The 27,427-nt window shown below is 40.3% G+C and overlaps 1 protein-coding gene across 10 annotated transcripts in view; it reads right to left on the bottom strand.

The window, feature by feature from the left end:
• The window catches only part of PRR14L (proline rich 14 like), a 59,051-nt gene that overhangs the window by 18,813 nt on the left and 12,811 nt on the right, over nucleotides 1–27,427 (bottom strand). For 9 of the 10 annotated variants that reach the window (XR_007145797.1, XM_047827626.1, XM_047827624.1 and 6 more), the window contains 2 exons: nucleotides 18,707–18,779; nucleotides 3,220–8,413 (listed from right to left, as the gene is read on the bottom strand). Coding sequence is in view for 9 of the 10 variants with exons in the window: in XM_047827626.1 (XP_047683582.1) it covers nucleotides 3,220–8,413; nucleotides 18,707–18,779 (5,267 nt within the window). In the remaining variant the exon portion in view is untranslated. Of the gene's footprint in view, nucleotides 1–3,219; nucleotides 8,414–16,824; nucleotides 16,942–18,706; nucleotides 18,780–27,427 lie in introns of those variants that run through there. The other variant, XM_047827630.1, reaches the window with a different exon arrangement.

The following is a 27,427-nucleotide window of genomic DNA, read 5'->3' as shown; positions in this document are numbered from 1 at the left end:
GAGCTTTTTGTGCCTCTCAAAGTAAAACCTGCATCAGTTTCTATTGAATTTGGAACTCAGTATAGGTTTAATCAGTGAGGCATTGGTATGATGACCATAATACAATCCATCTCCTCTTAGAAGTAGATTTGTTCAAGGTCTAGGAAACACAAATAATTCAGATTTTCAGGATGTTTAGCACCAACTCAGGATTCCTTGAGGGCTACTGATAAAAGGAAAGAGGCAGGATGGTACACTGAAAAAGCAGCTGACCAAATCAGCAATCAGGAGACCCTAGATCAAGCTCAGCTGAAATACTAACCAGTTGAGTGATCCGGGTTAGAAAAAGCCACGTGTCTTAGGCTCCTCATCTATAAAAGCAGCAAAAAAGGAGGCCAGTTCAACCTATATTATAGAGTGCTGAAGGCCAAATAAGAAAATTCTATTGGGGGGGGGGGGGGCGCTTGGCTGCCTTTGTTGGTAGAGCATGCGACTCTTGATCTTAGGGTCCTTGAGTTGGAGCCCCATGTTGGGTATAGGTTACTTAAATATATAAAACCTTAAAAAAAATTCTATGGAGGGCACCTGGGTGGCTCAGCCATTAAGCATCTGATTTCGGCTCAGGTCATGATTTCATGGTTCGTGAGTTCGAGTCCCACATCGGGTAAGCTTGAGCCCTGCTTTGGGTGAATCCGGGCCCCAATTTGGTGAGCACGAGCCCTGCTTCACGTAAAATAAGAGCCCGCTTTGGGGCGCCTGGGTGGCGCAGTTGGTTAAGCGTCCGACTTCAGCCAGGTCACGATCTTGCGGTCCGTGAGTTCAAGCCCCACGTCAGGCTCTGGGCTGATGGCTCAGAGCCTGGAGCCTGTTTCCGATTCTGTGTCTCCCTCTCTCTCTGCCCCTCTCCCGTTCATGCTCTGTTTCTCTCTGTCCCAAAAATAAATAAACATTGAAAAATAAAAAAAAATTAAAAAAAAAAAAAATAAGAGCCCGCTTTGGGTGAGCTCCATTCCTCTCTCTTTCTCCCCCTCCGTTCTTCCCTCTGCCCCTCCTAGGATCCTTTCTCTTGTTCACTTGTTCCCCAACACCCCCCCCCAAATCTATGGAAACATAAATTAGCACAGAGCCCGATGTGGAGCTTGAACTCATGAACCATGAGATCATGATCTGAGCTTAAGTCAAGAGTTGGATGCTTAACCGACTGAGACACGCAGGTGCCCATATCATGTGTAACATTTCTAAATGTGTTTAAAAGCAGCAAAGTTCTAAACTCAAAGCCAAGGTATATAATGTTAAGGCACTTCTAGAGCCAACAAGAAGAAAAAGTCCCTACAAACGCTTCCATTAAAATAAAAATTAAAATAAATAAATAAATAAATAAATATAAATAAATAAAAATAAATAAATAAAAATACTAGAGATAGGAAGGGGGAGAGACTATATTCCACACTGGAATACACAAAAGTCAGGAGGGAAAGAGTTCTCAAGGAAGAAAGAGCCAAAGGGCCACACATTTTCACAGGGTGAAATGAAGAACTAGTCTGTACTCCAACCTCAGACATAAACATTAAAAAAAAATTTTTTAACTATGTTCATTTATTTTTGAGAGAGACAGAGACAGGCTGCAAATGGGTCAGGGGCAGAGAGAGAGGGAGACACAGAAGCTGAAGCAGCCTCCAGGCTCTGAGCTGTCAGCACAGAGCCCGACATGGGGCTTGACCTCACAAGCTGTGAGATCATGACCTGAGCCGAAGTAGGATGCTCAACCGACTGAGCCACCCAGGCGCCCCTGGCATGAACATAGTTTAAAGAAGGTAACATGATTTAAAGCTGCATGTCACACACTGACCAGAGAGTGTTTATGAGAGTATAGAGGCATACTGACAAACTAGACAAAATAAAAGCAGTATACCATCATTTAAAACAATTTGATTCATTCTAATGTATTTTTTTGTGGCTGCATTATAAGAACATTTTTCTATTAACTGTAAGATAAGTACTTATAGAAGCATTAGTCTTTCAATTTCAATCAGCCATGTTGAGGTTCTGGGGTGTTTTTCTGAAACACTTTTTATTTATTTAGGTTTCTGCTAAGATGCTCAAGGAACTTTCCAATATGTGCCAGACAGCTTTATAGTGACACAGAATGACTCTACATAAGAGACTGCACAGATATACAAAGAACAAGGCTTCTCCCAGGCTGTTTGGAATTTTGAGGCTTGGTGGGTGTTGAATTTTTAAACTATAGCAATGATAAGGGCCAATTTAAAAAAAAAAAAATTAAGGGGCGCCTGGGTGGCTCAGTCGGTTAGGCGGCAGACTTCGGCTCAGGTCGTGATCTCGCGGTCCGTGAGTTCGAGCCCCGCGTCGGGCTCTGTGCTGACAGCTCAGAGCCTGGAGCCTGTTTCAGATTCTGTGTCTCCCTCTCTCTGACCCTCCCCCATTCATGCTCTGTCTCTCTCTGTCTCAAAAATAAATAAACGTTAAAAAAAATTAAAAAAAAAATTAAGTTTCTGTTTATTCGAGGGATTACAAACAGGAAGATTTATCTATTATGTCTAAAGCAGATTTTTAGGGATATAATTCAATAATTTTTTTCCTATTATTTCTAATAAGAAGGTAAAATGATATTGAAATCATTTTCAACTATTCTAAGTTGTCAAACCACTCTTTTCCCATTCACTTAAAATTCTACAAATTGTACAACTATAGTATGTAAATGCCAATCTTTGAAGCCTTTCTGCTCTAAAGAGAAATTTAGAGGTTCAGAAACTACATTTGGTGATACCTACATAATTACTTTATTTACTTAAAAAGTACTTATTCTGTGCCCTACTTATACACAAAATACTCAATTAGGTGCTGACTGTATATTTTATGAACAAGGTATCATAAGCCATTATTTGTCACTACTTGCAAGTCTTCTAACTTGTAATGGTATTTGTTTTTTGCAAGGTGGGGGCAAGGATAGAAAAGCAGAGAGTCAAAAGATTTGATAGTTTGCAGAATGAATTGGACAGAACAAAGAATGGTAAAAATACAGGGGTAGATCCTGCAGGAAAACTAGAGGGGTCTATGCTTAAGAACTATGGCTACATTTTCTCAGCATAGATTTGGCACAGAAAACAGAAAATATAGGCACCAAGACTCTAAATAGCCTTGCATTTCCAGCCCTCAACTTTCCTCAGAGGTTGGAAAGCAAACATGGGACATTTGCAAAGAACAGGAGATGGATTTTACCTGTTTGTGGTGCTCAGAGTTGGCTGCCTCTTGCTGTGAGTGGAATGAAAAGTAGAGATTTCAAAGGGGCAGGTAGAAGGCCCACGCTGGCTCCAAATGGATAGCACTCGGCCCACCGAGTAGGGCAGAGAACAGAAGACCTTGTCTGCTATGGAGGCTGGAGATCTTAACCCCTTTAAGCCTTGTGTAAACTGGGTCATGAAGAGCCTCTGCATTGTAGGCATGTGACTGGAGAAGCTCCGTTTTTTTGTCCAGATTCGGTAACATCCAGGAGAACAAAGTGCTAGAAGTGTGTGAAGGCCAAGGACAGAGCAGCCTGCTCTGGTCTGGACTATGGCGGTGCCTCCATAGTCTTGGAGAGGACCTGGAGGCTGTGAAGGAGCCTGGGCATATGCCTGACCATGGGGGCCAGTGTCTTCCCTGAATGTGGCCATCCCAGGGCAACTGTGGGATAAGAAGAAAGAAAAGGTCCATTTGGGAGGTTGAGACAGGCACCTAGGGGCCTCTCCTAAGGCGAGCCTGGCTGGAGCACAGTGCTCAGGAAAAGTCCTTGGGGACTCAGTCATGCACTCAGAGCCCGATTTCATGTGAAAAGATATCGGGAAAATTTCGGAACCAAATAGCAGTGATGGCACCTTGTTGCTCAAATCTATGAAGCTCATTTTGATGGCTTCGAGCGAATAAAGTGTCAAGGGCTTACTGTTAGGTCTCTTATCCCATCCACTAGCTGCCAAATATGGATTCAGCTGCATTGTATTGTATGAAAATCCATCCAGAAACCTTTTGTATCTGAGCCGCTTGTAGCTTTTAGCCACTGGAAGAAGTTCAGAGGAACATCGCCGATATCTTAGTTTCTGGGTCTTTGTGGCGGGGACCAGTCTGGAGGCAAGAATGGACAGCTTGTTTAGTAAGGCTGATTCTTTGGTAGGCTTCCTAACATTCAAGCTCCTCAAGGAATGGCACGGAGTCACCTTCTGCTTTGGTATGTGGCTCATTAAGCTCCTGGTTGGTACTGTTTCAGGTTCCAATTGTGCGGGTGCAGACACAGCACATGAACTGAGAAATCTGTGTTCTTTTGTGGGGATGGTTTCAGAGGAACTCTTTAAAAAGGCAGAACTTCTGATTTTACTTATTTTTTTCCCAATGTTGACTTGCTCCTGATAGGAAACTTTCTTACATGTTCGATGGGGCTGCTTCTTTAAGGGAAGCACTCTTTTCTGATATGAAGTGTTCCCAAAGGCACCGTGTATTTCATCACATCCAGCAGAGTTGGGGTTTTGTGCTTTCTGAGGGGCACCACGAAGGCAAGGATCTGTGTATGACACCATGTCTGTTTCTAATGGATGGCACAAGCTTTCCTCCTTTGGATTTTCCAGCTTCTGAAACTGTGCAGCAGTGCCGCCCTTGGCTAGCTTTGCTAGAGTGATTTCCTTCATCATGGTGGACTCACCTTTGCAATCCTTAGTTTGGTTCTTATCTTGCACTTCATCTGACAACACATTAGATGATGCACATTGTTCCAATATCCTATGTGCGTCTTTTTGATGTAGATATTCCTCTTCATTCTGCAACATGTAGTCCAAAGCCCTCTGGCTTTGTAGCTCTTCAGTATCACCAAGCATCCTCTGGGATTTAGAGTGGGTCTGAGAAATCTCTCTCCCTTTATTATTACCAGCTTCTCTGGTGATCATCTTCTCAGACTCTTCACTGACAGTTAAGTAACCCAGGGGTCCCCTCTGATGTGCTTCAGTTTCTTCTCCTTTCAACTTAGTTTCTGTTTCCATTGTCAAAGGCAAATTTTGCATACTGCTGTCTATTCTGAGTCCTTCACTAGAATTACTCCCATCCCCTGGCGCTCCTTCCTTCGTCTCAAGCAGGACTGTACGGTGCTCTATGTTTTCACAAAGCATTTTACCATCTTTTGGTTTAAAAGGTTTTTTCAGCTCAGTTTCTCCACTATTAACATTACTTTCTGAATTTTCTTGAGAAAACAGATACAAAGGCATTGTCTCAATGGATTTCAGGCTCCCTATGGGAACAGGGCTCTCATCTGGGCATCCAGAAGACAGTAACTCTTCTGAGGAAATTCCAAAGGTATTTTCCTTGTCAAACTCAGAATTTATTTCCAGTCTTGATCCTTCAATCATTCCTTGTGTTTCTCTCAGGGATGCTTCTTTAACTTGCTCTTCATGATAAGTATTATCTAAGGACACATTTATACCATCCAATATTTTTGTATTTGATTCATGATCTGCAATAGACTCTATCTCACTGGCACAAGAGTCTGGACATGGACACACTTCCACTTCACAATCTTTTAATGATCTGCATACTTTCTCTTCACATGATTTTTTCATTTCCAGAGGCTCCACTTTAGAGGAAGTAGCATCTGGAAAATCTGAGTCCTGGTCAATCATTCTGATAAATGCAGCATTCAGTTCTCCTCTCTGAGGCAGAGTACTCACTGAGGTATCCTGTAACGTCAGCCCATCTTGTCCTGCACCACCATCAAGGGTACTAGATGTTTGTAAGTCCAACATGCTTTCTGTAGACTTACTACCACAGTCTGTGTAGACAGTGTCTACCATGCCATCTGTGGACTCCTCACAACCAGAAATATGTCCATCGTCTCCTTTCAAATTGCCTTTCTTTGAACTACCACCAGACAAAGGGTTGTTACTGCCTGAACCAACTAACAGATCCTTTTGATTGTTGCTTACCTCTCTGTTAGGTTCTGTAACAGTCTCCCTCTCATCACCATGTAGTGTCTGCTTAGTTGGTTTATCTTCACTTCTGCATTCATCTGGTCTGTTTTGGTTATTCTGGCAGTCAAGAACTTTATCTCCTTTTTGCTCAAGAGTTTCAACTGCTTGGCTCATGGTTTTGAAACTGGAGAACATAATAGTAGGAGACTGGTCCAAAAATTTTTCAGGGCTTGGAATGTTTGCAGATAAATTTAGTTCTGGTGTGGAACAGTCAGAGATGTTATACTCGCAAAACACGGTCTCTTTAGGTACATCCCATTCCTTTGCTTTCAGACCTTCCTCATGGGGCTGGGTGTGACTGGTGGTGGGAATGGTTTTGTCTGAAGCTTCACTACTTAACATGCCTACTGGTGTATCGTTTCTGATCTTATTTCCTGGGAGGCTGCCTTTAGTTTCTCCCCTAGCAAGTTCACTTTCTTCTGATGTATAACCCACTTTATGGGTGCTACTTTCTGTGCAGACTTCTCTTCTTTGGGAGTGGTCATTGCTGTGCTGAAATGCATCTTCACACTTGGTTATTAAAGAGTTTTCAACTTCTAGGATGATTTTGCTGGACTCAAACGCAGCACAAACAGAACACATGCTCTTTTCTTGTGCATTTCTATTTACACAATGACAGCTAGAGAGATCCTGAGATTGAACACTTTGACATTCCATAGCAGAGACCTCTTGAGGCAAGACTGCTGATTCTTTCTTTCTTGAGAGAAGGCTGGAATGTAGATGTACTATTCCTGAATCAGCCATCTTGTCTTTTCTTTCTAGGCTTCCTGGTTTGATGTTTAAGGTGGGATAGTTTGAAGAGGCACCACAGGTTTTGTCACCTGATGGAGAGATGTCTTTCATTTTTGTTTTGATGGGAATGGTCTGGGTATCAGCAGTGACATCTGCTCCATCCTCTAATGGAGGGTGATGGCTCTGTTGGGAATCCTCGCTTGTTGCTAAAGGCATCTCTTTGTTGGCTGACAACTTTGCATGGTCTTGAGAATTAAGGGGCACTTGATTTAAAGCACATTCACTTTCTATTTTGTTTATAACCAGTTCATTGGTACGAGGAAGTTCATTCATCTCACAGGCAGTGCTCTGCTCATCTAAATGTGAACTATCGTCCAGTGAGGTCTGTATAGCTTGCTCTGACTCAGGTCTGTAATCAAATTCTAGGGATAGTGGTAACTGAGCAGTATCTTTCTTGGGTTTTGACACCTCATTCATAGGACTTATCTGGTCCTCTGGCATTAAACTCACAAGGGATTTTCTTTCATTCAGAAATTCATTACATGATGCTTCATTTAACTGGGTGTTGCCTTCCATATTTTTCTGGGTGCAGACTAAGGAGTTAGAGTCTTTACTGTAAATCTTTTCAGTTACCATATTGGGCTCTATAGTGGTTGTCTGTTCTGGCTCTTCAATCTGCATTAAGGAGGAAAAACTGTTCTCTTCAGAGTGTCTACCTGGATGGCTCATATCCGTAGAAGTTCCTCTATGGTCCTCATGGTTTGTCAAGCTACCTTGAGTGTCTAAAGTGATTTTTAAGTCTTTTTTTTTTAACGTTACTTCCGTGGCTTCGGTGAAAGAATTGGGCACTAAAGAAACAGGGCTGTCTGTATGGATACTGTCTTGAATGCAACAGTTACCATGAATATTCACTTTTGGGGAGGTAACAGTCTCTTTTTCACCAGGACAATGACCATTAGCATCCTCTTCTGGTTGCCTGGCATTAACAAGAAAGAGTTCCCCTCTTTCACTCCTAAGGTTCAAAAACTGTTCATTTTCTCTTCTAGTAGCCAAGTTCTTGCTTTGATCACCCCCATCAAAACAGGAATTGTCTGTCTTCTTAGCAGATCCCTTCAGCAAGCCATCAAAACCACATGTTTCTAAGGATGTTGTTCTGGATTCTGGACCAGACAAACTTGATGAGAAATATGAAATGTCAGAATTTTCTTCTAAGGGTTCTACACAAACTACATTTCTTGTGGCCCTGGGACTGCCATGGGCAAAACTGTGGTTTTCATTATGGTGGCCAAGAATCTGTTGGTGATTGTCATCTGCTTCACAGACAAGGTTTAACTTAGACAACTCTTCCTTCTCACTGTCCACTTTGGAAATGGCACTGTTCCCTGGTAATAATGACAACCAAGAAGGACAAGTTTTTAATTCTTCACATTCTTTTTCTTTAGAAGATGCTTCTGTTAATCCAGGGTCCACAAAGGTTAAAGGCTCTAGGGAAACTAATGTGCTGGTTTCTGAAACCTCACCACTGGTCATGGTTTTGTCTACTTCTGGGTATTCGCTGCACCCAGCTGAGAGACCTTTACTCACATTGCCATTCTTGTGTCCTTCATTATAATCCGTCTTAGTCCCATTGACCTTCATACCTTGTACTTCTTCAGTAGATATAAGCAGAGTTCCAGTTGTAATTTGTACATTTCCTTCTGCCCAAGAGAAATAAATCCAAATAAGTATGCAATCATAAAAAAAAACAAAACTGTGTGCTATACTTTCATGAATTTAATCATGCAACCAACAGTGACAAAAAAGATCCAACTCAAAAAGCAAATTACAAAGTTAGTACACTGTACCATTGGTTTTGTTCTTTTATGCAAAATATGACAGAGGACCAAAAGTGTACTTGGCAGAAAATAGATAATTTTGAACTAACACCCTTCTCTTGGTATTAGTTATTTAAACGTACTTACGTACCTAGATAATTAACTACAATACAGAGACTTATACGTAATCCAGAGTCTTAAGAAGCTTCCATTCTAAAACATTAATAAAGAAGACCCACAATAATAGCTTATATTATTCAATGACCATCTTATTACCTGAATAATACTAAATTAATCATAAATAAATTACCTCTTTGAAAAAGAACAGTTACACACAAAACCTATGTTAAAGAGATTAATATATAAGTTGAATATTAGTTTTGAACCAAATTACTTACAGTAACTGCTTCCCTACAAGGCTGGTCATGAGCTGGTAATTATTGAAGTTGAGTGACAGATACATGTGGGTTTAGTATACTCTCCACTTCTCAATAAATTAAAAACTTTCTACTATGAAACATTAAAAAACAAACAAAAAACTTTCTAAGAATGTAAATGCAATTCATAAAGAAGTTTTATTGTTCAGAATTTCTCTGAAATCCTAGGTATAAGATGCAGTATGAAGTTCCCTGAACTTGTTAAACTACAAAAAAAATTTTCTTCCTTGCTCTTTTTAGAAAACTAGCACAAAGTTATACATATACATGTAAATTCTGTACATATTTGCATGCATACACATATGTTAACAAAATACCTGCAGTAAACAGATAAAGCTAAATGCAAATCAATCTTCAACCTAAAGAACTAATTCTCACTAGAATATAAACTCCATGAGGGCTAAGGGTCATGTTTATGTTGGTCTCTCCCTTTCCTTATTGCCCAGCATAATACCTGGTATATAATAGCACTCAATAAATCTGCGGAATTAATAAATGAATACAGTTAGGTCAAACCAACAAATGCTATCACTAGTGTCTTCCTAGAACTTCCTTATCCATTTCTCAACTGATACTGACAGCAGCAATTCTGAGAGAAAGAACAGCAACTCTGAAGGCAGGTGGGCTCTGTGATCTTACTTACCTCACTGAGTCTGTTTCCTCCTTTGAAAAAGAGGAGAAGTACACTTACCTCAGTGCTACTTTGAGGATTAAATTAAATAACACATGTAAACCACCACCTGGTACAGTGCCTGCCATTTAAAGAAAAACTGCTTTTCCTTTGCTCTGCTTTCTTTCTTATCTTACTGGACCTGAGAATAGTTAAAATGATAAACTTAATAACTATGCTAGGATAGGACACAATGTTTAAAAATGTTTGGAGTCAGCAAATACTTGATGGATAAATGCATATTGGATTCCACAAGTTTGTACAGATTCCAAAAACATAAGGTAGCCTCAAAATCCTAATGCCCTACATGGTATTTATCTTTTTGAAACCAGCCTATTTTCTACATCATAGCAGACAATTCTATCCTATTTATAAATTCCTAACTGCATTTACCCCAAATGGTTTAGTGTATCTCTTCTCCAGACACTATGGCATTCATTAAACCATTTGTGTAAATTCTGGGCTTTTCTACTCTGTTCCAGCACCATCTTAGTTGAATCCTTCATTATAACTTCTCAGGAAAACTGTAAAACTCTTCCCCTCTCCAAACTGTTCACTGTGCAAAGCCCTTAAGGCAAGATTCTCCCTCAGAGCCCTTACCTGCTGGAAGAATACCTGTTCTCAACTTAGTTGAGAATCTTAGGGAGGAGGTAGGGGAACACTCATTTCCCAGGTGGTATAATGCTGAAGGCTGGTTGGGGAACAGGGGTTGTGTACTGCTTGAAAACAAAATGATACTCTGCTTACTCCTTTACTTGATTGACTGAGTGGGGGAGCAGGTAGAGAGAGTAGACAGTCCCAGGCAGAGGATGTGGGACTTGAACTCACAAACTGTGAGATCATGACCTGAGCTGAAGTCGGATGCTCAACCAACTGAGCCACCCATGTACCCCTCTTTTACTTGTGGTTTTTTTTTTTCATGTAGAGACTTTTTTTTTAAGTTTATTTATTTTGAGAGAGGGAGAGAGGGAGAGGGAGAGAGGGAGAGAGGGAGAGAGACAGACAGTGGGACAGGGGCAGAGATAAAGGGAGAAAGAGAATCCCAAGCAGGCTCTGTGCTGTCACCACAGAACCTGATGCAGGTCTCGAACTCATGAACTGCATGATCATGACCTGAGCTGAAGTTGGACACTTAACCGACTGAGCCACTCAGGTACCCTCTTTTACTTTTTAATTAACCACATTGACTTTGAAATCTCAAAGAATTTCATTTCACTTTATTTTACACGTTTATTTATTGACAGAGAGAGAGAGAATGCAGGAGAGGGGCAGAGAGAGAGGGAGAGAGAATCCTAAGCAGGTTCCACATTGTCAGTGCAGAGCCTGACGTGGGGCTTGATCTCACAAACCATGAGATCATGACCTGAGCTAAAATCCAGTGTCAGATGCTTAACTGACTGAGCCACCCAGGCTCCCAAAGAAGCAGGAGCTTAATAATCACTGAGGACCTAATACCCAACACTGACCTCGGCACATATCAGGTAAATGATAGATGTTGTCTGAATGAAGTTAGGAAAGTTGTTGAAAGTATTAGGTATACTCCCATCCAGAAACTTCACTTCTGGGTATATATTGAAAAGAAATGAAATCACTATTCTAAAAAGATATGTGTACCCCCATGTTTACTGCAGCATTATTTACAGAGTGAGACATGGAAACAACCCTAAATATCCACTGATGAATGAATGGATAAAGAAAATGCTAATTAAAAAAAAAAAGTACATATGTATATTGGAGGGTGAAACATGTATTCTGTGAGGTATGCGCCCATTTTAGAATCACAGGCATTTCATTACCTCAGCTGAAGGTCCTTAGATTTGTAGTTTTATAACCATTGAAAAAGTGTTTATGTTTGCAGAATTTGACAAACTAATCCTGAAACTCAAATAAAAATGCAAGGGAAGGGCACTTGGATGGCTCAATCAGTTAAGCCTCCGACTTCGGCTCAAGTCATTATCTTGCGGTTTGTGAGTTCCAGCACCATGTCGGGCTCTGTGTTGACAGCTCGGAGCCTGGAGCCTGCTTCAGACTGTGTCTCCCTCTCTCTCTCTGCCCCTCCCCTGCTCACTCTGTCTCTCTGTCTCTCTCAAAAATAAACATTAAAAAAAAAATTTTTTTTTTTTAAATGCCAAGGGACACATAATAGCCAAAATGATCTTGAAAAAGAACAAAGATGGGAGACTCATGCTTCCTTTTTTTTTTTTTTCTAAAATTTTTTAACGTTTATTTATTATTGAGAGATGGAGAGACACAGAGCATGAGCAGGGGAGGGGTAGAGAGAGAGGGAGACACAGGATCTGAAGCAGGCTCCAGGCTCTGAGCTGTCAGCACAGAGCCCAAAGCGGGGCTCGAACTCACAAACTGCGAGATCATGACCTGAGCTGCAGTTGGTCGCTTAACCAACTGAGCCACCCAGGTGCCCCTCATGCTTCCTGATTTCAAAAACAAAGTTGCAGTAATGGAAACAGTCCAGCCCTGGCACAGGACAGACATAAAGAGCAAGAGAATTAGAACTGAATGCCCAGAAATAAACTCTAACACATATAGTTAGTCAACAGATTTTTGACAAAGCAGCTTTTCAACAAATGGTGAATGGTGCTGGGGTAACTGGATACCCACATGCAAATGAATAAATTTGGATCCTGTCTTATATCATACACAAAAATTAACTCAATGTAGATCAGAGACATAAATGTAAGAGCTGAAACTATAAAACTCTTAGAAGTAAACACAAGAGTATTTCTTAATGATATTGGTAAAGAGTTCTTAGCTAAGATGCTGAAACACAAGTGATAAAAAGAAGACTGATAAATTGAACTTCATCAAAACTAAAATCTTTTGTGCTTCAAAGGAAAACCAAGAAGTGAAAAGGCAGGCAACCCACTGGTGGGGGAAAATATCTGTAAATCATCTATCTGATAAAGGATCTATATTTAGAATATATAAAGAATTCTCATAACTCAATAATAAAAATGGGCAGAGGGAGTATAACTCCCCATTCTTTAGGTACAGGCTGTACAGAGTGACTTCCTTACAAACAGAACAGTATGGAAATGGGGTGAGGGAAGTAACCTGACAGTGGAGAACAACACAAACACTACTTCATGTTTATAGTATGTGCCCTTTATATGATGTGATGAAAATGGCACTTTACCTGTGTAATTTTCCTCCCCCAAACCTGTAACTCCACTCTTATGATAAAAACAGAAGATAATCCCAATGGTGAGCCATTCTACGATATACCTGACCAGTAACCTTCAAAACTCTTAAGGTCTTCCCCAAACAAGGAAAGTGCGAGAAACTGTCACAGTCAAGAAGAGCCAAAGGAGACCTGAGGACTGAATGCAATATGGTACCCTGGATGGGATTCTAGAACAGGAAAAGGATATTAGGTAAAAACTAAGGACACTTGATTAAACTTCAGTTAATAATAATGTATCAACATTGTACAATAACAAATGTATTTACTAATACATTAACAATAGAGGAAATTGTGCATATTAGGGGTGGGGGTGTGGTTAATGGAAACTCTATATTATCTGCTCAGATTCTCTGTAAATCCAAAATTCCTCCAAAAATAAATTACTAATTTTTGAAAAGTTAAAAAAAAAAGCAAAGGCTTTAGACATTTTCCCAAAAATATACAAATGGTCAATAAGCACATCGAAAAATGCTCATCATTAGTCATCAGAGAAATGAAAATCAAAACCACAATACCACTCCACATGCATTGAAATGGATATAATTTAAAACAAATCAGAAAATAACAAGTGTTGGACAGGATGCAGAAAAACTAGAACCTTCATGTGTTGCTGGTGGGATTGGAAAACAGTGCAACCATTTTGGAAAATAGTTTGGCAATTCTTCAAAATGCTGAACAGAGTTTCCAATAACCCACCAATTCTACTCCTAGGTATCTACTCAAGAGAACTGACACCTTATATTCACACAAAACCTGTACATAAATGCTGACAACAGCATTATTTGTAATAGCCAAAGAGTGGAAACAACCCAAATATCCATCAAATAAATGGATATGATTAAATATTATTCAGCCATAAAAATTAATGAAGTACTTTAAAATGCTAGATCATGGATGGACCTTAAAAATCTTTATGCCAAGGGGTGGCTGGATGGCTTGGTTGGTTGAGCATCTGACTTTGGCTCAGGTCGTAATCTGGGTTCATGGGTTTGAGCCTCGCGTCAGGGTCTGTGCTACGGCTCAGAGCCCGGAGCCTGCTTCTGATTCTGCATCCCTTTCTCTCTGCCCCTCCTCTGCTTGTGCTCTGTCTCTGTCTCTCAAAAATAAATAAAGGTTAAAAAAATTAAAAAAAAAAAATCTTTATGCCAAGTGAAAGCAGTCACAAAAGACTGCACATTGTAAGGTCTCATTTATATAAAATATCCAGAACAGGCAAATCTATAGAGACAAGAGCAAATTAGTAGCTGGAAGAGACTGGGGGTAAGGAAGAATGGGGAACAAAGAATGAATGTTAAGGGGTATAAACATGTTTCTTTAGCGAATGATGAAGAACTGTGGTGATGGCTGTGCTCTATATTTAAGAAAACCACTGAATTGTCTATTTCAAACAAAAGAACTTTATAGTATGTAAAAATTATACCTCAATACAACTGTTTTTAAAAGAGCACTTACTCCCTGATCGTAATACAAGTAACATAAAAAAGCTTAGACTTTTTTTGGTGTTATCTCCATATAACCATAATTAGGGACAGACATGCTGGAAGTTGACAAGGATTTAACAGCATTTCTGTCAAAGCCTTTTTCCTGGATCAAAAAATCAAGTGGTGAGACTGGGGCACTAAATATGACATTCATTTTGGCATATCCTACATCTTGTTCTCAGAAAGATGTGCCAAGGGTTAGCAATATTGTCATATCTTATAAAATTAAGCTCTCCTGTGGGGAGGCTCACAGTGGTAGGTAGGAGGACAGTGGAAGACAACCCTACAAACTTTTGTCACTTCCTTAGCTTCTTCTGACCACTGAACATGTGATTTCTAAATTACAAATGAATTAATAAAGGAGTTGAAAAAGGATCCAACTGCTTATCTGGAACTCATATATTGTTGGTAGGAATCCCAAATGGTATAACCACTCTGGAAAACAGATTGGTAGTTTCTTTTTTCTTAAAAAAATTGTTTTAATGTTTTATTTTATATTTGAGAGAGAGAGAGAGAGCAAGCACAAGCAGGGGGGGTTGGGGGCAGAGATATGGAGATAGAATCTGAAGCAGACTCCAGACTCTGAGCTGTCAGCACAGAGCCTGATGCAGGGCTCGAACTCACAAGCAGTGAGATCATGACCTGAGCTGAAGTTGGACACTTAACCAATGGAGCCACCCAGGCACCCCTCTTTTTTTCCTTTTAAACTTTATTTATTTACTCTGAGAGAGAAAACGGGGAGAGAGAGAGAGAGAAGCGAGTGTGCACTCCAGCAGGGGAGGGGCAGAGAGAGAGGGAGAGAGAGAATTCTCTTGGGAATGAATTTGGGTCCCCTGCACTGAATCTTGGGATTCTCTCTCTCCCTTTCTCTCTGCCCATCCCCTGCTTGCTCTCCCTCTCTCTCTCAAAATAAAGAAAAACATTAAAAAATGTATCTATTCCCTCAAATGCTCTTCCAATTTCTTGTGACCCTCCTGATTTCAAAGAATTTCCAAATAAGCTTTCACAGAGATTGCTACTGTGGGAAGTAAGTCCCATATCAACCCACTTCCAAGGAACTCTTAGAAAGAAAACACAACAAAAAAACCCTGATAATGTCAGTTCTATAAAATATTACACAGAATTACGAGGAAACAGTCATACTAAAACTCGGAACAGTGGAAAGGAGAGGCACCAGTCAGTGTCTGACAGGAGGACACTCTCCCTTTGTGAAATGGCCCCTCAACTACCAACACCCATCACTGCTCCCCCATGCCCTCTTCTCACAAGTCTGCCCTACAGCAATCAAATAATAAGGAACAATTGGGGTGCCCGGCTGGCTCCATCAGAAGAGCACGAGACTCTAGATCTCAGGGCTGTGAGTTCAAGCCCCATGCTGGGTATAGAGATTACTTAATTAAATAAGTAAAACTTAAAAAAAAAAGAAAGGAAGGAACGATGGAAGGAAGAAAGGAGCAACAATCTGTGAAATAGCACCCTACCAATTAAAGATGACTTTTGGTTAACACAAATGTTCTTTTAAAGGGTTAAATTTGTTCTAATTTCACCTAATTGAGCCACAGCAGACATGACTGTAAAGAACCTCAAAATTCTGAATACCATGCTAACTTGGAAGTATCGTGAATGGGACATTTATTTAGAGAAGAAAAAACAACACAGCATAGGGAGAATGTGGTAGCCTTAGGTTCACCTGCTGAACACCTCAGTGCAGGGGACCCAAATTCATACCTCAGCAAATTTATAAATTACTGCATAGTGCTGACCTTTGAGGTACCCCCCCACTCAGAGGAAGCAAACCCAAATATAAATAAAACTATGTAAACAATTTACAGTGTACCTCAGAGCAGGCACTTAAAATAAAGGTATCAAGGATATACCAGTTTTCATCAGGAAAACTTATATCTAATATGTGCAGGACCAGGATATGTGTGGGCAAAGTGAAAATTCTGGCAGCTGGGGTCCCCAGAGGGAATGTACAACCAAGTTTCCAAGAAACATCATTTATTTCTCAAGTCTGTAGTCAATGACAGGTTGACAGATGCTTGACCTTAACCCTGGCAAAGTGAGCTGAGATGCTGGCCACACTACAGCAAAGTACGTGCGTCTGTTTGACTGAAATCCACAGTGGCAGCCTGTGTGTTCAATTGTTTTAGAAGCCTACCTTCATAGAACCTTCCTTTCTGCCTTGCTATGACTGGCTAGGTCTCTGCACAGCAGACCTTGTTTCCTCATGTGTAACAAAGGGACACCTTGGAAGGCTCTTTGGGGATTGAATGGAAGAATATATCATAGTCAGGCACTGGGTCACTGCTGCTGAAAACTCTAGTAGAGGTGCTGTTTTCAAGTTCCTCCATATCAAACTGAGAATACTGCACATGACTTTGGGGGGAAAAACAATTCATTTTCCCAATTTAAGTCATTAAAGAAGAATAGTTATCAGGACAGGAAGAAAAGTGCCACAAAGTAGTTTATCTGAGGATACTTTTCAGATGAGTTCATCTTACCCACGTCCATTGTGGACCAGACTTTTAGGTGGACAGAAACCAGGTAAGTCTGGGAAGGCAGATTTCCTCAGAAAAGTATTCCTCAGAAAATAACTGATTCTTCTGTCTCCTCTCCACCTTTTTTTAAGCATTTATTCATTTTTGAGGGAAAAAGAGACAAAGCGTACGTGAGGGAAATGCAGAGAGAGAGGGAGACCCAGAATCCAAAGCAGGCTGCAGGCTCTAGGCTCTGAGCTGTCAGCACAGAGCCCAACATGGGGCCCAAACCCACAAACTATGAGGTAATGACCTGAGCCAAAGTCAGACACTTAACCGACTGAGCCACCCAGGCACTCCAGTTTCTTTTTTTTTTAATTAAGTAATCTATGTGCCCAACATGGGATGTGAACTCACAACCCCGAGATCAAGAGTTGCGTGCTCTACCAACTGAGCCAGCCAGGTGCCCCCTGATTCTCCTGTTTAAAGGCCAGTTCAGTTGTTAAATGAAAGTGTAGTTCAACAGACACTAAATTTTGTGCTAAGATGTGAGTGAAATATACCAATATACTGAAGACTCAATATAGCAATACTGAAGCCCCATTGAAAAGATATTTGGGGGCCGTAGTGCTAAAAACGGTCCCAAATAAAGCCCTAGGAACTGGGGGAGACATGTAAAAAGAACATTTCTCATCTTCAGAATTTTAACCTATATTGGACAGCCAAGCCTTTAAGACACAAAGGAAATCTCCAGCAGCAGGAAGCAGGGTAATAAACTGGGACAAGTGCCCTTTCTCATAAGGACGATTTGTGCTTCCTTTTCTGTCTGGGCTGCCAAGAAGCAGAGTAGTCAAATCTGATGTTTTATCACAGTAACAACATGTTCATATAATCAAACATACTTAATGTATTTTCTCTTTTTTTTGGTGGTTTCGATTACATTTTTAACCTTAATTGCATAATATATACACATAGTCCTGTCTAAAGTTACCCAAGATTACTTTCAGCTGGGGACTGGGGAGAAGAATTTTGGCTCAGTACTCTGTCTCGGCTTCCTCCTCAATTAGTCAATCTAATCAATCTAATCAATCAATCAATCAAACTAAAAGTGGTATCTCAGATGCCTATATCTATTCATTGTTTTGAGGAGCAAAACAATATTGGAAATAAGTTGCTTTGACAATTCTCAAGGTGGCCTGGAGTGAACCCTTTCTCCCATCCCTGCCTAGGGGAAGAACAGAATGCACTCCACAGCGCTGAACTGGGCAGGGTCAATTCCTCCCCATCCATGTTAACCCTTCCAAGGAGGCAGTTCAGTTTTATAAAATCAAATAAAAGATTTCACATCAGCAATTAAGGTTCAACCCCCCCATCAATAAGGACTCATAAAAAAAAGTGCGAGGCAAACTGCTGTCAAAACGAAGGCACCGCTTTGGGTGGCTGGCTGGCTCATACAGTAGAGCATGTGACTCTGTCTCTGTTGCAAGTCCCACACTGGGGGCAGAGTTTACTTAAACAAACAAACAGGGGCACCTGGGTGGCTCAGCTGGTTAAGTGTCCAACTCTTGATTTCAGATCAAGTCATGATCTTGGCTCAAGTCATGATCTCATGGTTTGTGGGATCGAGCCCCGCTTCATCAAACCTGCTTGGGATTTTCTCTTTCACCCTCCCCCATTCACGCATGTTTCTCTCAAAATAAACAAACATTAAAAACAAACAAACCCCCCAAAACCTAAGACATTGCTAGGTGTCTTCAAGTATGTCCATGGGTAATATCAAGAATTTCTACAGTTAAGTCCATCTTGCAAGCCAGGGACTTGCATTCCCAATGCACAACAGAAAATGTGAACTAAAACAGTGTGTGTAATAAGTGGAAAAAGGAAAAGAGTGGAGAGAGATAAATACCTTTGTTCCTCAAACAGTCTTCAGGGAGCCCTGTGCATAAATGTTCTTTGCTTGACTGCATCAGGAGGTCTTCCTGCAGGAAGAAAATCCAGTGGTCAGGGAGGATTCAGAGATGCCTGAACTCATGAATGCAAATTACCATCTGAGAAATTTCTTTATGATTCCTGGAAATCTGCTAGCAGTCACAAAGATTGGCAACTAAAAGAAACCTCAAGTTTAAAGAAATAAAATCAAGGGGCGTCTGGGTGGCTCAGTCGGTTAGGTGGCCGACTTCAGCTCAGGTCATGATCTCACACTCCGTGAGTTTGAGCCCCACGTCAGGCTCTGTGCTGACAGCTCAGAGCCTGGAGCCTGTTTCAGATTCTGTGTCTCCCTCTCTCTCTGACCCTCCCCCGTTCATGCTGTCTCTCCCTGTCTCAAAAATAAATAAACGTTAAAAAAAAAAAAGAGCAAGATTTAAAGAAATAAAATCAATAAAAACTTCCACTTTTGGGAGCACCTGCGGGGTTCAGTCAGTTAAGCGTCTGACTCTTGATTATGGCTCAGGTCATGATCTCACCATGGTGAGACTGAACCCCGCATCGTGCTCCACTCTGAGTGTGGAGCTTGCTCCCCATCTGCCCCTCTCCCCCATTCACACTCTAAAATAATAAATAAATAAATAAATAATCAACAACAACAACAACAACAGAAACCTTCCACTTCTCTAGAATTTGAGCTTGAAACAGCAAGTTTCCTAAGGTCTGGACAATAATAGAGGCTTATTAATATGTTGACCTGCAGGTCCAAACAAAACCCCATTAATACCTTCTGAATCAAGAAACAAATTGCTGCAACATAATTTTAATTTCATCTGAAAGGAAAATAGCAACAAATTGGATGTATGTCAGTCCTTAACCATTCTAAAGATCATGTACTCATTTTCTTTCCAAACTTCTTAAAAGGGCTATTTTTTCTTTTCATCCCCCTTCATTTAAGGGAGAACATCCAAAAGAGGACACCATCACTGATAACCAGTTTTCTCTTACAGAAGGAATTCAGGAAAACGGGAGGGGGTAGTGGCAGAAAGTGCAGGTTGCGACAGCAAATGGCCTCAAGGCCTATGAGGTAAGGGTTGACCAGCTAGGAGACACTGACAGACCTAAGATGGCTGTTACACTAAGCTCTCCTGATTCACCTCTTTTCCCCTGCCTTAAGATTAAATTTTTTTCATGCTGATTTAATTGGTAAGTACAAGATACTGACATGCTATGTATCTAAATCTACAGACACTGGTATTATTACTACTTCTCATCATTTTTACAGCACTTCAAACCAACCCAAAGCAAGCAAAAGCCATTTGGAGCCTGAGCAAAGTTCCATGGTGGAAACAGAACCCAGGACTGAGAGGAAAGATAAAAGCAATGGTAAGCACAGGTAGATACAGGAAGAAATAAAACATTATCATTGCAACTGAGAGCATAGACTATTATAATGTGAAACTGGACTATTCTTTCATTTCCTTAGTGTGGAATACTTTTGCAAAGCATGAACTTAAAAACAAGTATCTCCCAGATAACTTATGGTAACACTACCATGTTTGACAAAGAAGTATGAGTTCTAGCATGATGTCAGACCCAACTTATTTGTAAAAGAGAACGGAAAGCAATTACTTACCACAGAAGGAATGATGGAATTAGAAAATCACCACTGGGCGACCATGATAGTAATAATTACCTCAACCAAGAATCATCAATGGCTGTTAAAACTAGTGGCTAAAAGTTTGAATGAGAAACAAATATTTACACAGTTTCAAAATATCTCCCCACAAGATAGTTAATAATTCCATTGGGGAAAATAGTAAATTCACAGTGGAGAAACCTGGCAGACCCCACTTGAACAAAGTGATGGACTTCATCTCCCCAGGAATGAAGCACCCCAAAGCCATGTGCCTCCTGAGATATACCAAGAAGAACCAGCATCACTTCTGTGGGAATCCTGCTGCCAAAATGCAAAACAGAATCTAATCATGAGGAAACACCACACAAGCCTAAATTAAGGGAAATTCTACAAAATAAATGGCCCGTACTCTTCAAAAGTGTCAAGGTTAGGTTGAAAAACTGTTACATATTATAGGAGATTTGAGACATGACAATTGAATGTAACAAGTTCTAAGGATTTTTCCTAGACCAAACAAACCATTTTCTTTTCTTTTGCTATATCAGTGCAACAATTGGTCAAATCTGAATATGGTTTGTAGGTTAAATAAAAGTACTTGGATCAGTGTTAACTGCTTGATTTTGATCACCATACTGTGGTCACATAACAGAATGTCTTTGTTTGCTAAGGAAATACACACTGAAGTATTTAGGCATCATATCTGCAACTATGCTATCAAATTACTCAGAATAAAAAAAGCAAATGTGGTAAAATGTTAACATGTGAGGAATCTGCATGAAGGGTATATGGGAATTCTGTGTATTATCTGCAACTTTTCTGTAAGTCTCAAATTATTTCACAATAAGAGGTTAAGGAAATATCTTTATTTGTAGTTACATTTGATCCTTTTTCCAAAATGACACTTCTCCTGGCTCTTCCAGTTCTCAGGCTGAATGTTTTGGTGTGACATTAGATGTATTTAGAATATTTTTTCAGGCTAATACCTTATGGAAAAGACAGAGTGCTGGAGTAAAATATTACGGGATGAGGAATCAGACAAGGCTCTGTTCCAACTTCAGGACTCCTACAGACTAGCTATATAGTACTAAGTACAAGCAAAGGTGGCTTTAAGAATAAATGGGGGCCATATAACACCTAGTAAGACGTCCCGTCAGGACTGGATGCTCCAAGAACAGAAGCACTGATCATCTGTTAGACCTTAGACACTTGTTATCCCTTTCTGTGGGAAAAGCCAAATAGGACTATCACCAATAGATCCTAGTATATGTCATGTGGAGTGACTAAGCTTTTCTGGGCCTAAAAGGACCTCTGCAAAGTGAGAGCTGAGCTCAGGTCAGCAATGTACAGGTTCCATACAGTTCCCTCAGATTGAACTGTGATGAGTTTGTACAACTAACCCTATCAGCTAATCCAGCTCCTGGAGCGGCTGCTGGGATTTTAGTTTTGCTCCACCTGCTGCTCTAAGGTTCTTAGCTGGAGGACCCAAAATACCCTGGTGGAGTGCCAAGCCAACTGCTTCAGCCATGTCCCTTTCTTCTTGGTTAGTTACAACTTATAATAGGGAAGGAGAGAAGCAGAAGCTAAGAGTAGGTAATTTCCTTTTTCCTCTGCCTTGCTGACTTCTTTTAAAAAATTCTGAGTTAAGAACCCTCAGATGGTTGGAGACCCTATAAAGTTTAAAGTCTCAAATATGATCAGAGATTGACTAGGTTGACAAAGAAAATAGAGTGTGAAGCTGAGGTCAGAAGTGAGAGACGCCTCCTAACCACCACCAACACAGTGGTGGGTGATCTCCATATTAGGTGGGAACTCTACCAAGTCTGGGCCTCAAGTGTGGATAAGAGGAACAGAGCAGCCCACCTGCAAGCAGTGGACATAATGATCCTGTGACTCCCCCGTGCCCTCAAGGTCAGCTAATAATATAATAAACACTTGTAGAAATTTATCAAATTTTTTCCTATAATATTTTACCTGCTAATATTTGAACTTTCAGGATTTCTAGATGTAGAGTCCTAAACATTTTCTCTTCCACCTAAATTCTGCAAAATCTATTTTGAATGAATCAACTTCTAAGATGAAAGTTTACATGGATCCTTCTTTCAACATCAAGTGAAATAACCACTATAGTTTATAACACGTTATTAACTGTATAAAATAAGAAATGCCACAGGACAGTAAAAAGTCATTTTCCAAACTGCCAGCAAACAAATTCTCTGCCTTGCACATCCAACAGGTCATCCTTCTATCCACTGCTTGGAATCAAAACCAACTTCTGATACTTCCAAGTTTTGGCAGATTTTAGAAAGGTCTTGAAAAACCATTCTTACTATTCATCTGTAATCTTATTTCCCATTAAAAGTTTTATGTCCTAGAAAAGATGCAATTCTCTGATTCATTCCTGTGAGACTCGTTTACTTAGTGTAGGAAACACAAATGTCTAAAGGAAGAAAACAAATATACATCACACTCTTCAGCTTTTCTAAACAGGGTAGTTACAAGCTCCTCAGGGCCTGATTTATCTCTGAGCTGTGAGCCCTGCTTGTAACCGAATTCTGCTGAGCTTCTTTAAACTTGAGCTTCCTGAGCTGGAGGCAGAAGCAGATGAATAAGGAAGGGCAGTGACTGCCCCATCTTCAGATGGGACTGCCCATACACTGAAGTGTGCAATGATGGGGGCAACAGTATAGAGCAAAGGAGATACTTCCTACTACCTGGCATTTGTGGAAACAGCCATGATTAAGTTCATACTGAAGAACACTCTGAAAATAAAAGAAACTTTTATATCTCTAGATAGATCTTTCCCTTTCCTACCCTTGCATATTTAGAAAGGAACAGCTATAGAACAGTAATTTTAAAACATCTTTACAGAGCTTAAAAAAGGATTTTCCGGGGTGCCTGTGTGGTTCAGTCAAACATCTGACTTCAGCTCAGGTCATGATCTCGTGGTTTGTGAGTTCGAGCCCCGCATCAGGCTCTGTGCTAACAGCTCAGAGCCTGGAGCCTGCTTTGCTTCTGTGTCTCCCTTTCTCTCTCTGCCCCTCCTCCAATTGTGCTCTCTCTTTCTCTCTCAAAAATATTTATTTCCTAAAGTTTTCATGGATCCTTCTTTCAATATCAAGTGAAATAACCACTATAGTTTACAACACATTATTAACTGCATATAGTAAGAAATGTGATTTCTTTCTCAAAAATATTTTTAAAAACTCTCAAAAATATTTTTAAAAATTGTTTAAACATTAAAATAAATTGCTTCAGGGGCGCCTGGGTGGCGCAGTCGGTTAAGCGTCCGACTTCAGCCAGGTCACGATCTCGCGGTCCGGGAGTTCGAGCCCCGCGTCGGGCTCTGGGCTGATGGCTCAGAGCCTGGAGCCTGTTTCCAATTCTGTGTCTCCCTCTCTCTCTGCCCCTCCCCCGTTCATGCTCTGTCTCTCTCTGGCCCAAAAATAAATAAACGTTGAAAAAAAAAAAATAAAATATTAAAAAAAAAAAATAAATAAATTGCTTCATAAAATAACACATATTTTGTTGATTTTTCTTTTAACAACAAAAAACGATGGTTTTTTTTTTTTTTTTTAAGTTTATTTATTTTTGAGAGAGAGAGGGTGAGCAGGGGAGGAGCAGAGAGAAATAGGAACGAAGATCCAAACAAAGCAGGCTCTGCTCTGACAGCAGAGAGCCTGATGCAGGGCTCAAACTCACGAACCATGAAATCATGACCTGAGCTGAAGTCAGAAGCTCAACCGACTGAGCCACCCAGGTGCCACAATGATGAGTTTAAGAGATTAGATGAAGGGTGCCTGGGTGGCTCAGTTGGTTAAATGTCTGACTTCAGCTCAGGTCATGACCTCATGGTTCAGGAGTTCGAGCCCTGCATCGGCCTCTCTGCTGTCAGCACAAAGCCTGCTCTGTATTCTCTGTCCCCCTCTCTCTCTGCCCTTCTGCCAACTTGTGTGCTCACTCTCCCTCTCTCAAAATAAATAAGCTTAAAAAATATATTAAAGACATTAGACAAGTGAATGGATATTTAATATTATACTTCATCAGAAACCATGATGTAGAAAAGCACTTTTATTCCTAAAAACCAATGTAGTCCTCCTTGAACTGGGAAATTCACCAAGCTGACTGAACTTAGTCAAATTAATTTGATTCATACAACGAATGCCCTAGAAGCCTAGGTGGCTGTCTTTCAAAATTACAGCCAAGTTCTTATTGCTAGAGTCGGGCTCTGTTGAAGTCACTACCTTTTCCGTTGTGACAGATTTTGGTCCATAGGGAACAGAGAGGAGTGGGTAAGTTGTAATCTTTGAGTACTCTTTCCCAAACCCGAGTCAGTGCCCAACTGTGGGCCCCCTGCTGGTTTGACATGAGGAACAGCTGAAGGAATAAAACTTTGAAGGAAAAGAACTTTATGGAATGTTGCTAAAGGCAAATCAAAGAAAAATCACAGAATCTTGGAATGGGAAAAGAACAGTTCTGAGGTTGCCTGTCTAAACTAGAATCTCCTCTGCTATATTTCTGACAGTCACTCAGCCTCTTCATAAACATGACTTTCCCGCACAACCTAATCCATTTCTAGGCTGATCTAGACCGGTCTAGATGTTAAAATAAAATGTACCTTTCCAATGGACTTAAATTTTGTCTCCCTCAACCAAGAGGGTTTTTTTTTTTTTTACCATATTTTGAAACTTTAAAAGTTTTTTAAACAATTTAGAGATGTTTGATGTACAAAAGTTTGCAAATATGGTTCAAAAAATTTCCTGTCATCTTTATCCAGCTTTCCTTAGTGTTAACATCTTACATATAATCACAGTATAGTTATTAAGGCCAAAAATTAATATAATACTATTAACTCTAGAATTTATTCAAATCTTAATGGCTTCCTTAAGTCCTTTTTCAGGACCTGGATCCGATCCAGGCTCCCATGTCTTAGTTAGTCCATGTGTTAGTTGTCATGTCTCCTTATGTTCTCCCTTAAATGGAGAGATAGTTCCTCAAGTATTCATCTTTTGTGACTTTGACACTTTTGAAATGAAAGTCCCTCGATTCAGGTTTGATGTTTCTTCAAGATTAGATTCTGATTATGCATTCTGGAGGCAGGAATCTCACAGAAGTGATGCTGGTTCTTGGTGCACCCTCCCAGGAGGCACATGGCTTTGAATGGAGTGTCTCATTGCTGTGGAGGTGAATTTCCATCATTTGGTTCAAGTGGGTCTGCCAGGTTTCCCCACTGTGGAGTTACTATTTTCCTCTTTGTATACCTTGTAATGAATCTGTTACTCTGTAATCTTATGGGGGAGATATTTGGAGACAGTGTAAATACGTGTTTCTCATCTACACTTTTAGCCACTAGTTTTTTTTTTTTTTTTTAATGTTTATTTATTTTGAGAGAGATACAGATAGTGCAAGCAGAGAGGGAGAGAGAGAATCCCAAACAGTCTCCATGCTGTCATCACAGAGTCTGACTCAGGGCTCGATCTCAAGAGATCATGACCTTAGCTGACACCAAGTCAGATGCTTAAACAACTGAGCCACCCAGCTGCCCCTTAGCCACTAGTTTTAACATGCACTGAGGATTCTTGCCTGAGATGATTATTACCATGATGACTGCCAAATGGCAATTTATTTCCACAATTCCTTTTACATTTATTAATTGGAATTCTTCAAGAGCTTTCTTTTTTCAAGTTATTTATTTCATATCAGCATGGGTTCACGATACGTTTTATTCTATAGGTTATAATTCATTACTACCATTATTTAAGCTCAAATTGTCCCAATCTTAGCCACTGGGAGTCCTTTCAAGTTGGCTCCTTTTGAGTCCTTTTGATATGTCTCCATAATTTTCTGAGCAATTCACCACAAACTGTTCCAGGATCATCTTGTATTTTTTCCTGGGCCAGCCCCCAAAACATTTCTCCAAAAAGTCTTGGTTCCTTTAATTGGAAGATCTTATTTAGAAACCAAGAACTGAATGCTAGGTGTGCTCACTGCTATGTGTTGCTGCTTCTAGACCCCACCTCAAATACCCATACACATAGAGTATTTCTGTTAACTACCTGTGTATATTAAAAACCCTAAGTTCATACTGCTAATTCCAATTCTAGTTCCATACCACTCAGGGTTCATTCTAGCCCTCATCCCCCTATCTGTAGTTCTGTTCTGTTAGTGAGAAGCCTGGCTCTCATCCACAATATTTACTCATTCACTCAATCCTAGAACACACATGCAGTTTAGGAATTGCTAGGCCACACACCTGTGAAAAATAATTTTATTAAAATGTTTTGCGTTTTTTTGGATTTACACTTAGGAAGGTATAGTCAAAACACTATTTCCCAAAGATACTTGGGTTACTTTATTTCTTCATCCCCTTCCTCCCTCAGTGTAGTTTCATTATTCATTTGTAATATAGTTAAGAGTCATTTGCCAGGGTTTTTATTCAATTTTGGGTTTCCCTCCCATCCTGGCTCTCTAATTAGTTATTTTTCAAGTATGGCCTCAGAACTCTACAAAAAGATGTACTCAGGGAAGTCTACTTCCTCCTGTTCCTTCTATCTCATTCCCACTCTTTCTCCTCTGCTCCCAATGGCTTCCTATAGGTAAGTAAACCCATTCGTTTCTGGTTTATCCTTCCTGGGTGTACGTGTGTTTTATACAAATGAGCAGATACTTGTATACTTATCTCACCTTCTTTCTTGAATGGCAGGGAGGATACAATAGATATTTACTTGCCCTGTGCTTTTTTTTACTTAACAGTACATCCTACTTTGCAGAAAAGAATTAACAGAGCAGTCCTGTTATCCTTAGAAAGGCCTGCTTGCAAGGGTGCCCTCGGCTCATCTGGGAACTTAGATTTTGGGAGAGTTTCCAACATTCCTTAATGATAAGAGTGGCTCAGAGCACCCATACAACAATGGGGTTTATGTTGAAACACCTGCTTTCCTTCTGTAAGTCTGGAATTTTTGTTTGTGCCAGGGGAGGATGCCCATGTGACCAGCCTCCAGTAAAAACCCTGGGCTCTAACAAGCTTCCATGGTAGACCACATTTCACATGTGTTGTTACAATTT

The sequence above is a fragment of the Prionailurus viverrinus genome, chromosome D3, assembly GCF_022837055.1.
Source record: "Prionailurus viverrinus isolate Anna chromosome D3, UM_Priviv_1.0, whole genome shotgun sequence".
Taxonomy (NCBI): domain Eukaryota; kingdom Metazoa; phylum Chordata; class Mammalia; order Carnivora; family Felidae; genus Prionailurus; species Prionailurus viverrinus.
The sequence above is the reverse complement of the archived record's forward strand: the minus strand, read 5'-3'. Positions and strand labels throughout refer to the sequence as shown.